Source organism: Bicyclus anynana, chromosome 8, assembly GCF_947172395.1.
Source record: "Bicyclus anynana chromosome 8, ilBicAnyn1.1, whole genome shotgun sequence".
NCBI classification, from domain to species: Eukaryota; Metazoa; Arthropoda; class Insecta; order Lepidoptera; family Nymphalidae; genus Bicyclus; species Bicyclus anynana.
In genome coordinates, this window is record NC_069090.1 from 12,627,708 (window position 1) to 12,641,516 (window position 13,809).

General features: G+C 35.7%; 1 protein-coding gene across 1 annotated transcript in view; it reads left to right on the forward strand.

The window, feature by feature from the left end:
• LOC112053126 (very-long-chain 3-oxoacyl-CoA reductase-B) overlaps positions 1 to 13,809 on the forward strand; it is a 30,831-nt gene that overhangs the window by 308 nt on the left and 16,714 nt on the right. The window contains exon 2 of the mRNA XM_052883080.1: positions 13,136 to 13,182. Coding sequence (XP_052739040.1) covers positions 13,136 to 13,182 — 47 coding nt within the window. The remainder of the gene's footprint in view (positions 1 to 13,135; positions 13,183 to 13,809) is intronic.

The window sequence follows — 13,809 nt, forward strand, 5'->3', positions numbered from 1 at the left end:
TGAGTACTTGTTGACTTTCTTTTATCTTATGAATTTTTATATTACGATTATCATCTATCTACCCGAATGATTTTTATGTAAATATTTAAATTGGTGTATGCAGAGGTCGAGTGTTATTGACCTTTCATGCGACGCCATGTTGGTAAAACTGAAACATTCAGTTGTCATTTTACTTAGATAGGCACTTTGGGTGACAAACTTAAAATTCTAGTAGGTAATTTGCAAAAAAATTAAAAAAAAAATTTATTAACCTACCTAACTACCTACTTTCTTTAAAAATAAATAATAAAATTATATTTTACTAGCAGACGCCTGCGACTCCGTTCGCGTATGTTTTTGTAAACGTAAAAAAAAACCTGCGGGAACTATGGGCTTATTTTGAGCTAAAAAGTACCTATGCTACAGCCTTTCTTGATGAGTACTGTTTACCAACAAATAAATTAGAAATGAAGGTAGAAAACGCATGTCATTTTATAACTTATTTATTTTATATGATGTAGCATGGTTTGTTTATAAAATGTTATTTAAAATATTTTAACCATATTTTAACCATATTATTAATCTTTTCATTATTTAAGAACAAGTTAATAATTTAATTCAGTTATTATAGTTAATCACTTAATATAGTTATTATCGGGTGTGAAACGACTGGTGATTTATACCCTCATTTTAAATTTGTTTGTTGGTAAACAATACTCAAGAAAGGCTGTAGTATAGTGTCTATGTTCTGCTCCAAGGTCCTATTTATCTACACTAAATTACATCAAAATCGATTCAGTAGCTTAGCCCTGAAAAGGTGACAAACAGACAGACCAAACATGTGCATTTTTATAATAGCATTAGCTGACGTTGAGCGGTTTCACCCGCGTGGTTCCCGTTTCCGTAGGAAAATGGGGATAATAAGTATATATCCTATAGCCTTCCTCGGTAAATGGGCTATCTAACACTGAAAGAATTTTTTAAATCAGACCAGTAGTTCCTGAGATTAGCGCGTTCAATGAAACAAACAAACAAACTCTTCAGCTTTAAAATATTGGTATAGATGAATTTAACGGCCCGTGGCGCAATGAGTAGGTACCTACCTAGTGATCCCTGTTTTCTGCATCCACAGTTGTGGGTTCGATTTCAACAACTGGAAAATATAAGTACCTAGGTACCTACTTACTATGATGATTGACGAATTAAGTAGACATTTGATTTTCGTTCTTCTGATTCATATTTTCAAGGTTAGTAGGTACGTGTTGAAAGTCTTTTATGTGCATTTCCTGTATTTCTTTTGAAAAAAATATTGTAGATTAATACTAATATCACAAGACAGATAATAATAATCTATGGTTCGTGCACTGTAGCTTGGTGCGGGTGACTGTTAATTAGTAAAATGAACTGTCACCCGCTGTATGTACTGTAACGCTGATTCAGTTTTACACACACATTCATCTTGTACACCATCATCATCATCATCATCATTATTAACTCGTATACGGCTCACTGCTGAGCCCGAGTCTCCTCTGAGAATGAGAGGGGTTAGGCCAATAGTCCACCACGCTGGCCCATTGTGGTTTGGCAGACTTCACACTCTCTGGCATGCAGGTTTCCTTACGATGTTTTTCCTTCACCGTTTGACACATGATATTTAAATTCTGAAAATGCACACACCCGCCAGAATCGGAGGCAGAGGTCATATCCACTAGGCTATCACGGCTTGTACACCATACTAAAAGTAAACAGTCTTCGGAGAACAGAATATCTACAAGTTACGTCAATATTATGTACACTTAGCTTGAGGATTAATAAGCACCTTTTCTACTAAAATGTTTAACTAATTATGTAGATCTTACATATCGTAGCTTGTAAGTAAGTAAATAACGACTTTCTCTACACACTACTATCTAGCAGCAGCTACTTAGGTGGTTATTAGTATGTCATTAAAATAATTATATGACAAATTTACAACCTCATTGTTTAATGACCACATTTTAAATCTATAATTGGTAATGTAACTAGATATTTTAATAAAGAGAGAATAAAATAAAAGAAAATAGAAATGTAGACGAGTTAAAGATGGACTAACGTCAGCCTCTGACGATCAAGTAAGTTCACATGCCTGCAGCGCTAACGGCTTGACATCCGATAAAACTGATCGTGTGTTGATCGCGATGTGCAGGACATCACACTGATCGCGTGTCAAACCGTTAGCGCTGCAGACATGTGAGCTTACTTTTTTTTTATTCTTTACAAGTTAGCCCTTGACTACAATCACTCCTGATGGTAAGATATGATGCAGTCTAAGATGGAAGCGGGCTAACTTGTTATGAGGAGGATGAAAATCCACACCCCTTTCGGTTTCTACACGACATCGTACCGGAACGCTAAATCGCTTGGCGGTACGTCTTTGTCGGTAGGGTAGTAACTAGCCACGGCCGAAGCCTCCCACCAGCCAGACCTGGACCAATTAAGAAAACCTTAATCGGCCCAGCCGGGCATCGAACCCAGGACCTCCGTCTTATAAATTCACCGCGCATACCACTGCGCCACGGAGGCCGTCAAAACTTGATCGTCAGTGGCTGACATTATAGTCTGTAATAGCCAGACATACCTCATTATATGAAGGCACAAAGTTTGTCAGCCTATTGCTTCTATTATAGGTAGGGTTGAGGTATTTCCCCACGTTAAAAAAGGGGGTTCTTACCCCACGGTAGCAAACTAGGTATGGAATTTGGATTGAAAAGATTTTTAAAGATTTATCTTTATCCTTTGTATGATATATTTTTCTAACTACGTAGTTATATAACCACCTGTCAGTTTTTACGGGTACATTAAAATTTAATTTATTCATCTAATCTAACGCTAAGAGTTGTTTTTTTTATGTGTTATAATTTATTTTCTTGTTCTCGTGGTTTTGTGCTATTTTTTGTTGTTCGCCCCACAAGTAATGAGGAAGATTAATACGAAATCTATTCGTAGCCACATTTCCTGTTTAAGGCTGAGGTTACATACCTAATGCTGGAATATCTCCTTATAGAATATTATAAAAAGATTGTGTGTCTTCTCAACTGTAGAACCGATTTGGCTGGAATTGAATGAATCTAATCTGGATTAACACATAGGAAAATTTCTAAGTCTGCTAGTTACCTATAATACATATAAACTTTACGTTGTCAATATCTAAGTACGTGTTGTAAGGCAAAAGCTTTTGAAAAGCCTAATTTAAATAAGTAAGTAACTACCTATCTGTGCCAATTTTTCTAATAATCCCTACAGGGTTGATATCCGACTGTTATTAATTATTAATTTGAAGTTTGTTGATTTAGAAAACGTTTCTAAAGGGGATCAGACTGCAACGAGCACTAGTCGTTACACTTCGAACTAAAATGCTAATGTCTATGAAAAACAATTAACAGGTCTCTCCGTTCTTCAGTTTTTTTTTTTAATTTAAGCTAAATCTAGAAATGTACGTTTATCATAATTAGATATGTAAGTAGGTTAAGTAGTATTGCACATTAAGTAATTAGACAAGAAAAATCCTTTTACTGTTCAGTAAGTATATAGATATATCATGTGGCTGAAGCAAAAATCAAAATCTAATTCTGGAAAAAACAGTAATGGGATATTTAAATTTAATTCTTCTTGAAATCCTCGAATTCCTCCTTATGGAATAAAAAATCTTAACAAAAAGGTGATACGTATGTACATGTATGATTTCAACGCAAAAAACATAGGCATCCTGTTTTAGTAAGACATTTTATTTTTTAAATTATGTAGGTATGTAAGATATGTAAGGTGTGATTCTTTACCTACATAGGTATACCAGAAAAAAACAGGGCTGTATCATTTCACTCTGGTTTAGATACTTAATTATGCAGGTTACATACATTTTACAAATAATAATATTATTTACTAAGTAATATAATATTTTAATTACTTTAAGTATAATATAATTTAAAATAATAATTATTTACACTTTTAAGCATGATTTTTTACCTTGGATACAGCTAGTAATATTAAGTCATCTATTGACGGTCAATTATTCTCACGTTTCTGCAGCGCAAACGGCAGCGAAAACGTTTTATAATATAAGTCGAGCCGTCATGCACGCAGCGACCAATACACCATCAGTTATAGTCGTGAGAATAATTGCTGCAGAAACGTGAGAATAATTGATCGACAATGGCGTGCAAAGATTTAGTAGTTTAACGGTGCGCTTAATATGTATTAAAATAAAAATTTATTATTTAGTTAGACGAGCGACATATTTACATAATAATGTAGGCATGTAGTTTATGTTTTATATCGCAAGTACCTACTTTATCATTTTATATAATAAACCCGACGCTCGGTCAATATAAAAGATAAACTTGATCGATAAGATATCAAAAGGGTATTTTCAGTTAGGCTGGAAACTGAGGGATATAATGTATACTTATTCAAAAGTATTGAGCACATCTATACTAATATTATAAAACTGAAGAGTTCAAAAGTATTGAGCACATCTATACTAATATTATAAAACTGAAGAGTTCAAAAGTATTGAGCACATCTATACTAATATTATAAAACTGAAGAGTTCAAAAGTATTGAGCACATCTATACTAATATTATAAAACTGAAGAGTTCAAAAGTATTGAGCACGTCTATACTAATATTATAAAACTGAAGAGTTCAAAAGTATTGAGCACATCTATACTAATATTATAAAACTGAAGAGTTGAAAAGTATTGAGCACATCTATACTAATATTATAAAACTGAAGAGTTCAAAAGTATTGAGCACATCTATACTAATATTATAAAAGAGAAGAGATGTTGTTTGGTTAAACGCGGTAATCTCAGAAACTACTATAGCCCATTTATCGAGGAAGGAGAGGAAGATATATTTTATCCCCGTATTCCGTAGGTACTAGTCACACTATCACATCACACTTCACACTAATAAGTGTAAGTGTGTAAGTGTGTAAGTGTGTAAGTATGTTTGTTCCTCTTTTACGCTGCAGCTACTAAAGCGATTTTGAACTAACCCGGTTTAGTTATCGAATTATTTTACCAATTCGGAGATTCCTAAAATAATCCAGTGAAGACTTGTGATTCCATCACGCAAACATACCATGAGAACTATTCTAAGCTCTGTTACAGATCAATAAGAAAATGACATAATATTATTAGTCTTCACCTCGGCCGATTATATCCTATTATGTATATTGAACTAGTTTGCAACGGATACCAAGGCAAAAACTCGTATGTCCTGGCAAGGTAAAATGATCCAGTAAAGGTCGTAAAAATCTAAATAGCGATACTATGTAGATATACTATTTATCTCGATATTGACCAAGGTCACCAGACAGTAGGAAGTGCTGTTTTATGAAGGTTTGAAAAACCAAATTCGATCTTTGTTATTGTCAATTCGACCTCATTGACTCATGAATGTGCTATAATTTAAATCAGTTCAAATAGGTGCCAAATAAGGATTGTCTACGTGAAAGTCTATTCTACCTACCCTATCCCTATCATACCCCTACCCTAAGTATCCTTTGTCCGTCTCCCGGGTCTAAGCTAACCTACACTCTCTACCAATTTACAGCCAAATCGATCTAGCTGTTCTTGAGGCTGCATTCGGGAAACTTCGCGACATCTTTTCGTCCGAAATTTCTCAGTGCCTGAAGACAAAAGTCGAACAGTGCGTGTTGCCAGGGATGACCTATGGTTCCGAGACTTGGCCGCTCTCTTTGACCGAGACTTGACTTGGCTATGGGCCTCGCCTCATAAGAAGGCTCAGAATCACACGAGTAGGAGTATCTCTGCGTGATCGAATCAGGAATGAGGAGATCCGCAGAAGAACCAAAGTCACTGACATAGCTCAACGAGTTGCGAAGCTGAAGTGGCAATGGGCGGGGCACATAGTTCGAAGAGCCGATGGACGATGAGACGACGAGACAAGATGGATGGGTCCCAAAAATGGCGACCCCGCACCAGTAAGCGAATTTTGGCCGACCCCCCACCAGGTGGACTGGCGACATGAAGCGAGTCGCAGGGATTAGCTGGATGCAGGTGGCTCAGTATCGTGATGTTTGGAAGTCTCTACAAAAGGCCTATGTCCTGCAGTGGACGTCCATTGGCTGATGTGATGATGATGATGATGATGATGATGATGATGATGATGATGATGATGATGATGATGATGATGATGATGATGATGATGATGATGATGATATATGTAGCTATTTTTTTGTGTCTTGCTGATTTTCTTTTAATGACATTCGTTTTCCACTCTCTTATTTTATCTATTAGCAAAAAAATTACTGCCTATTAGTAAGCATTGAATGAAGCGTTATTCGAAAATTATTTTGCGTAAGTTTTAGTTTCATGGTAGTTGCAACCCCTTTGTTATGCCTCTATTGGGATGTTCTTTGAGTTTAATTTGTTCTTTACAAGCGTTTCGAGGACGTCAAAAGTTGAAAAGTTTTCATAAAACTATTAACAACTTACAAGTTTACACTTGGCTCTCTCGCTGGCCAGGCTTCTTGTGAAAACAATTTACTTGTGAAGTATAAAGTAGCGTTATTGTTTACATTTTTGTAGCCCGCGGGATTTAACTTTGTTTTACAGAGCTCGTGCTAATATTATCTCTTTGAGTTTACGCTCCGTTGCGAATAGTTATTTTGTTACAATTTAACATTCTATTGGCATGTACGTTTTTGTTTTTTGTTCTGATTATGTATTTGCTTTACGAGCCTTCTTATATGGATCGCTATCTATCGATCGTGTAAAAAAAGAAAAACCTAAGAAATATTTTAAATTCAGAAATACTCAATACTTTTACAAAAACAACTTAAACCAGTATCTTAAGAGCCAATGATATGCATTGTTTTTTGACGGCCTTCGTGGCGCAGTGGTATGCGCGGTGGATTTACAAGACGGAGGTCCTGGGTTTGATCCCCGGCTGGGCCGATTGAGATTTTCTTAATTGGTCTAGGTCTGGCTGGTGGGAGGCTTCCGCCGTGGCTAGTTACCACCCTACCGGCAAAGACGTACCGCCAAGCGATTTAGCGTTCCGGTACGATGCCGTGTAGAAACCGAAAGGGGTATAGATTTTCATCCTCCTCCTAACAAGTTAGCCCGCTTCCATCTTAGATTGCATCATCACTTACCATCAGGTGAGATTGTAGTCAAGGGCTAACTTGTGAAGGTAAAAAAAAAAGTCTTCCTTTACAGTTTTTTGAAATAAAAGAAATATTTCGAAACGCTAAATATAAAAAAGAAACTTGTGCGTCTCGGGATGCTCGAAGTTATAACTTAAACCTGCTGCCGGTATGCGTGAGAGAAAGGGAAGCCAGACAGAGTGGTGCTGTAACGCATTACGTTACGCAGCTGTTTACTCGTCCTTATGACGTCATCACTTTAAAAATTAAAAACAAACCGTGGTGTTCTGTTAAGAATAGAGTCCTGACTTTATTCTTAACATAACAGGTTCAACTAACGCCTCTCCGATGAGACCTGCATCTTGGGCCTCAATCTCTAAAGTTTAAACCAGCTTTTGACTTAGAGATTTGGACTTGAAGCGATCGGTCTGTGGGCTGAGTGACATCAGTTCTGTCGCCCCTATAACCGTGACTCGAATCCACCTTCGGTTGACGTAAGAAATCATTGAGTTGTGTCGATGTCGATGAGTTCTCTTTTCAGTGTGTATAATAAAAATCAGGAGCCAGGTCAAAAGAATTTAGATATATCATTATCAACCCATATTCGGCTCACTGCTGAGCTTGAGTCTCCTCTCAGAATGAGGGAGATTAAGCCTGACCCAATGCGGATTGGCGAACATCACACTCGCAGATAATTGAGAAAATTCTCTGGTATGCAGGTTTCCTCAAGATGTTTTCCTTTACTTTTTGAGACACGTGAAATTTAATTTTATAAAATGCACACAACGGAAAAGTTGGAGGTGCATACCCCGGATTCGAACCCACACTCTCCAGAATCTGAGACAGAGGTCATATTCACTGGGCTATCACAGCTCATTTAGATATAGCTAGTATGATTTGAATAAATATCACTTGTCTTAAACGGTGAAGGAATAACATCGTGAGGAAACCTGCACATCTGTGAATTTTCTTAATTCTCTAGATGTGTTCAGTCTGCCAATTGGACTATTGGCCTAATCCCTCTCATTCTGAGAGGAGTTTCGTGCTCAACGGTGAGTTGAATATGGGTTGGATGGATGGATGGATAGTATGATTAGAATTATTAACACTCATGTTATATGGCGTACGGATGTTAAATGCTCTGTTACAAGCGTACCCCTACCATAAAGGGATAATTATTCACTTCCAACAGTTCAAGTGCTTTTAGTGCCATTAAAATTCCACTAAATTACTTAGAAGGGGGAGGTATTTGAGAAATTTTCATTATGCTAGCATACTTTAATTTTTGTTTTAATAGAGCGAACCGACTAAAATTCACTTAACTGAGTTATTAACATGCTTTTTCATAAAAACTTTCTACAATTTTATTTAATCTCGGCAGATGTTTTTACTGCATGATGAGCTTTCAAATGAGGCTTTGAAGGAAAGCTTTGAAAGCCAGAAATATCTTCAGCCACCAGATACCTTGACAACCTTTGAAAAACATAAATAAACATGCTTCAATCAACTATATAGGTAACAATAAACTATAGGTTGCCACGAAGTTAATGTCTGGTATGATTTTCATATGTAAAATGACGTCATTTCAGCCGATGGACGTCCACTGCAGGGCATAGGCCTTCCAAGGAATCCTTTTTGTAGTGACTTCTAAAACATCATGATACTGAGCAGCGAAACCCTGCGACTCACTTGATGTCGTCAGTCCACCTGGTGGGGGGTCGACCAACACTGCGCTTTCTAGTGCGGGGTCGCCAATCCAGCACTTTGGGACCCCAGCCAACCCCCCAAATTCGTTGCTGAATGAAAAGCCCAGCTTGGATTACAGTAAAGTTTCATCAAAATCAGTTGTTTTTGCATGAAAGAGTAATCGAACATCAAACCACCCTGACAAACTTTCTAGTTTAATTTAAGCACAAGAAGCTTCCTGTTTTATTTATTTTACCTTGACGTACAATTTAGTAAATAAACATTTTTATTTTGTTTTTGGCATTGAAATAATATATCTTATATAATTTACTAAACAAAAGTATTTTTATATAAATCATTAGTCCTAAGTATTTTGGAGTATTGCAGTACTGTTTGGCGTCCACATTATTCTACACATATGCTTAGGATTGAGCGGGTACAAAAGCGATTCCTTGGACATCTTTCGTTTTCAGTCGGTAAAGCTAAAATGTTAAGAAGCTATGATGACCGTCTCAACTTTTTTAACATGGATTCTTTAGAAACTCGAAGGAAAAAGCTTGACCTTGTATTTCTGTATAAAATATTAAATCATAAAATAGACTGTTCCTCTCTCTTAAATTCTTTTAACTTAAAAATTCCTAAAAAACGAAGACGAAATGTTTTTCTGGCTTTTCCACATCGATCTACAGTTATTGGGGCTAACTCACCAATCCCAAGGTTGTGCAAATTATATAATCAGCTGAGTGCCACTGATATTTATATTGGCTCTTTAGCCAAATTCCGTAAATCGGTAAATTTAGAATTAAGTAATAAGTAATCTGATTTCTGTTGTATAGTTCAAATAATTTATATATATATTGTTTTTTTAACCATTCTGTATTTTCGATTAAGTATCCTAATAGTTTAGTATAGTTGTTTTAGGTATAGAAATTAAATTGTATTAAATTAGTAAATTGTGTATTTCCGCACCAGTCATGATTTAAAATATTAATATTGTAAATAAATTTTAAATTTTAGTTTTAGACAGTTGCATGCGGTGTTTACCTATAAATAGATTTGCATTTTAACTTTCTGCTCCTTGCATTTATGTTTAATAATTGTATTATTTGTATGTCTGTTGGTAGACCAAATAAAGAGAAAAAAAAAATAATAATAATTTAGCGTCATTTTAATACGATATTGATTGTTAAGTTCAATAACAATATTCTGTCATTCAAACATATATTTTAGTTGTATTGAAATAAAGTTGAATTTAGTTTCCGTTGCCACCACAACTTTGTACTGAAAAGGCAAGTTCAAGGGGAACAAGTCTTTAACCCATGCGTTCACAAGGTTTGCGATGACGTCAGCGACTAGTAGAAAGGTTAAGTAGAAAGTTCAATCAGTGTTATACTATGGGTTGTGTATATAATGTGATTTACGATCATTTTAATGAGATGTTTATGCATTATTACTTACTAGCGGACGCCCGCGACTTCGCGTGAAAATCGATGTAAACTTTCAACCTCTATTTCACACCCTTTAGAACCGATTTTGAAAAATCTTTCGCCGATAGAAAGCTAAGTTATTTGCAAGTGTCATAGGCAATTTTTTTTCTCCGTGTTCTTTCGGGAACAGGAACTATGTGGGTGAAACCGCGGGGCGTCTGTTAGCGGCATTTTTTCGTCTTTTAGAAATTTTGTATTATCTCCGAAACTATACGACTTATTGACATACTGTAAAAGGCAAATCTTATATCTATAATATAATTTATATTTCTTGGTTATTAAGTAGCAAATTTTGATAAGGATTTAAGTTTAGTTGTATAAATATTGACGTAAACCTTAGTACATGATTAAAAAAAATATTAAAGGACAAAAAGTACTATATCTGCTAAAACATAGAAGATACATATATGCTGTCGCAACACTTTTTGTAGAAAATGATGTGTTCTGCAAAGTTATAGTACATTATTTTATTCTAACATCAATAGTTTTTGCAGCGCACGCCATGTAAACATAATTTTTGTACACCTTGGGTTACATTATTGGAGTTTCAGGAAGAATCCCTAATTTTTTTGAAAATATAATATAGCCTATATAGCCTTCCTCGATAAATGGGCTATCAATATAGCCCATTTATTGAGGAAGGCTATACTAACTACTAACACTAATACTCCCATCCGCTCGTGTTGTCTCCTGCTTAGCCAAATTTGGTAAGATCCTACTAGAACAACTTTGGATACCCGTTCTAATACATATAGAACTTGCTAGCGAGGCCAAGGTCTTAAAGCAAGTTATAGAGAGATTATGAATCACCGAGAACTCACGTAATTCTCAAACCACATTCTCATGTTATAACATGAAGACTGCGTCTAGTCGCATCTGCAGTGGAGATACCCGCGTTATCAATTGAGAATTATGCAAATTCCAGTTGTAACGTAAATTGTTGATTCTGCTCTATCCGGCAAATATACGATTATTCTCGGCGTTGAATTTGTAACAGGAATTGCATAAGATGTTGGAAATTCTACTAATATTATACACGCGAAAGAGTTTTTTTTAACCTAATGAATTATTGCCATAATTATGTTTTTTTACACGCTTATTAGCTTCACTATGTATGTAAGAAAAACTTGGAATCTCAATTTGACCCACTTCCCAGTCTTCGATTAGGATGAAATTTTGCACACGCTCTGAGTTCTGATGACAATATATGACTAGCTAAGAAACGTCATTACAAATCCAATATGGCGGTCTCGCCAATATGGCGGACTGGCTGTTTGAAATCCACCCCATGATATGGGTATGAAATTAAAGGATTTGCTGTCAGGAATACGAAAAAAATAGTCACGTGACTTAAATCCAAGATGGAGGACAGGGTGTTTGAAATCCACCCCCGTGATATGGGTATCAAACGTGCTTTTTTAGTTTTTTAAACTATTCGTGTTATTTATTGTAATATGAACAATACTCCCAGTACCCTCCAATTACTTAGTTGGAAAGTTGGAGTTCTAACAAATTAGATTGAATCATCACTTACCATCAGCTGATATTGTAGTCAAGGACAAGGGTTAACTTGTAAAGAATAAAATTACAAAAAAAAAAAAAGAATAAAATAAGACATCTTATTCTACAGCCTGTGCCCTCATACGTGAACATAATAACAAAGTCACCAGCTTTTGACACCATAATAACACTTACATACACGTATGTGTCGCTAAGTCACACGACTGTGTTAATTTTTGCTATTTATTTTGCACTTACACATCTTTCGTATTATCTCAAATTGTTTACACATATCGGAAGGTGCAAATAGATGTTATAGCATATTATTTTTGTCTTTATAAAAAAGTAGCAGACGCCGCACGGTTTCTCCCTCGTGGTTCCTGTTCCCGTAGGAATACGGGGATAATTATAGCCTACTAGCGGACGCCCGCGACTTCGTTCGCGTGGAATTTAGTTTTTCACAAATCCTTCGGGAACCATGGATTTTTCCGGGATAAAAAGTAGTCTATTTTATTAGTTAATCCAGGCTATAATATATCTTAATACCAAATTTCAGCTAATTCGGTTTAGTAGTTGAGACGTGAAAGAGTAACAAACATTCATATCATCAAAATCATCAGTTTTCGCAAATCTCGGGAAACCATGTATTTTTTCGGGATAAAAAGTAGCCTATGTGTTAATCCAGAGTCTATTTCCAAAAATCTATTTCCATTCCAAATTTCAGTAATAGCGGCGTTATAGAATAACAAACATACATACAAACTTTCGCGTTTATAATATTAGTAGGATAATATTGAACTATAGTAGATTGTTAACCGAGGGTGGAAAGAATCAATTTCCGAGGTATTTAGAAGCACCGTCTATTAAGACTCTTTACAGCTGACGGCAGTTCTATTTTTAATGTTCCTTCCGGCCCTATGGTGGGAAGTAATTTATATGAGATTTTCCCTCTATGGAGGGAAGCAGCTTCCACCCAATAGTCATATAAAGCAACACTACTTTCCCAGTATGTGAAATGAAAAATACATTTTACTTTCGTCTTTCTTACCTACTTTATTACATACGGGAATCGTACGGATTTTTCCGGGATGAAAAGTAGCCTCTGTTTTAATCCAGAGTAAAATCTATTTCCATTACAAGCCAAATCGCTTCAGTCGCAACGCAAAGGAGGAACAAACATACACACTTACACACACACACACACACACAAACTTTCGCCTTTATAATGTGACTAGCAGACGTTCGCATGAAATTCAGTTTTTTCACATGTTGGACTAGAACCATGGATTTTTCAATAAAAAAGTAAAATATTGTATTCTGTTTGTTTCAGTGGTCACTGGGAGTACTGATGGCATAGGAAAAGCATACGCGAGAGAGGTAAAAAATGAATTACCTACTTATTTCATTATAATTTGTGTGTATTTATAGCGGACTTATTTAGCTAGACACTGTGTGTTGTCCCTCGAATCTATATTATGCATCTATTTATTTATTTTGTATATTTAATCATTATGCACCTCACCCCCCACTGTATTTTGTCCAATAATAATCATAGTTAAGTCCAATAATTCAAAAACAAATAAAACGAAGGGCTCTTTTTAACGCAGCTCACGCAGTTGCATTATGCTAACCTTGATACAGGTCAATGAAGTTCATTGATTTCGGGTTTAAGGAAAAAACATCCAAAAAAGCACACTGAATTCCACGCACACGAAATCGAAAACAAATACCAACTTATAAGTACTTAATTGATTGAGTGTATTTTTTTTTTTTGGTTTTGTTGTATTACTTGTATGTTAGTTGTAAAGATTTTTAGTGACAGAACTCGGCCGTGGAATTACTACCGCCATGTTTCTCTCTCCCGCCAAGCAGGTTGATAAGCGTATTGGATAAAAGAAACTACATGGTTAATTGTATCTGAAGAATGAAGCGACGAACATATTTCCGGTTAAAATACAGGCATATGGGGCTTAGCATATTCTATACACATCTAACTTACATACA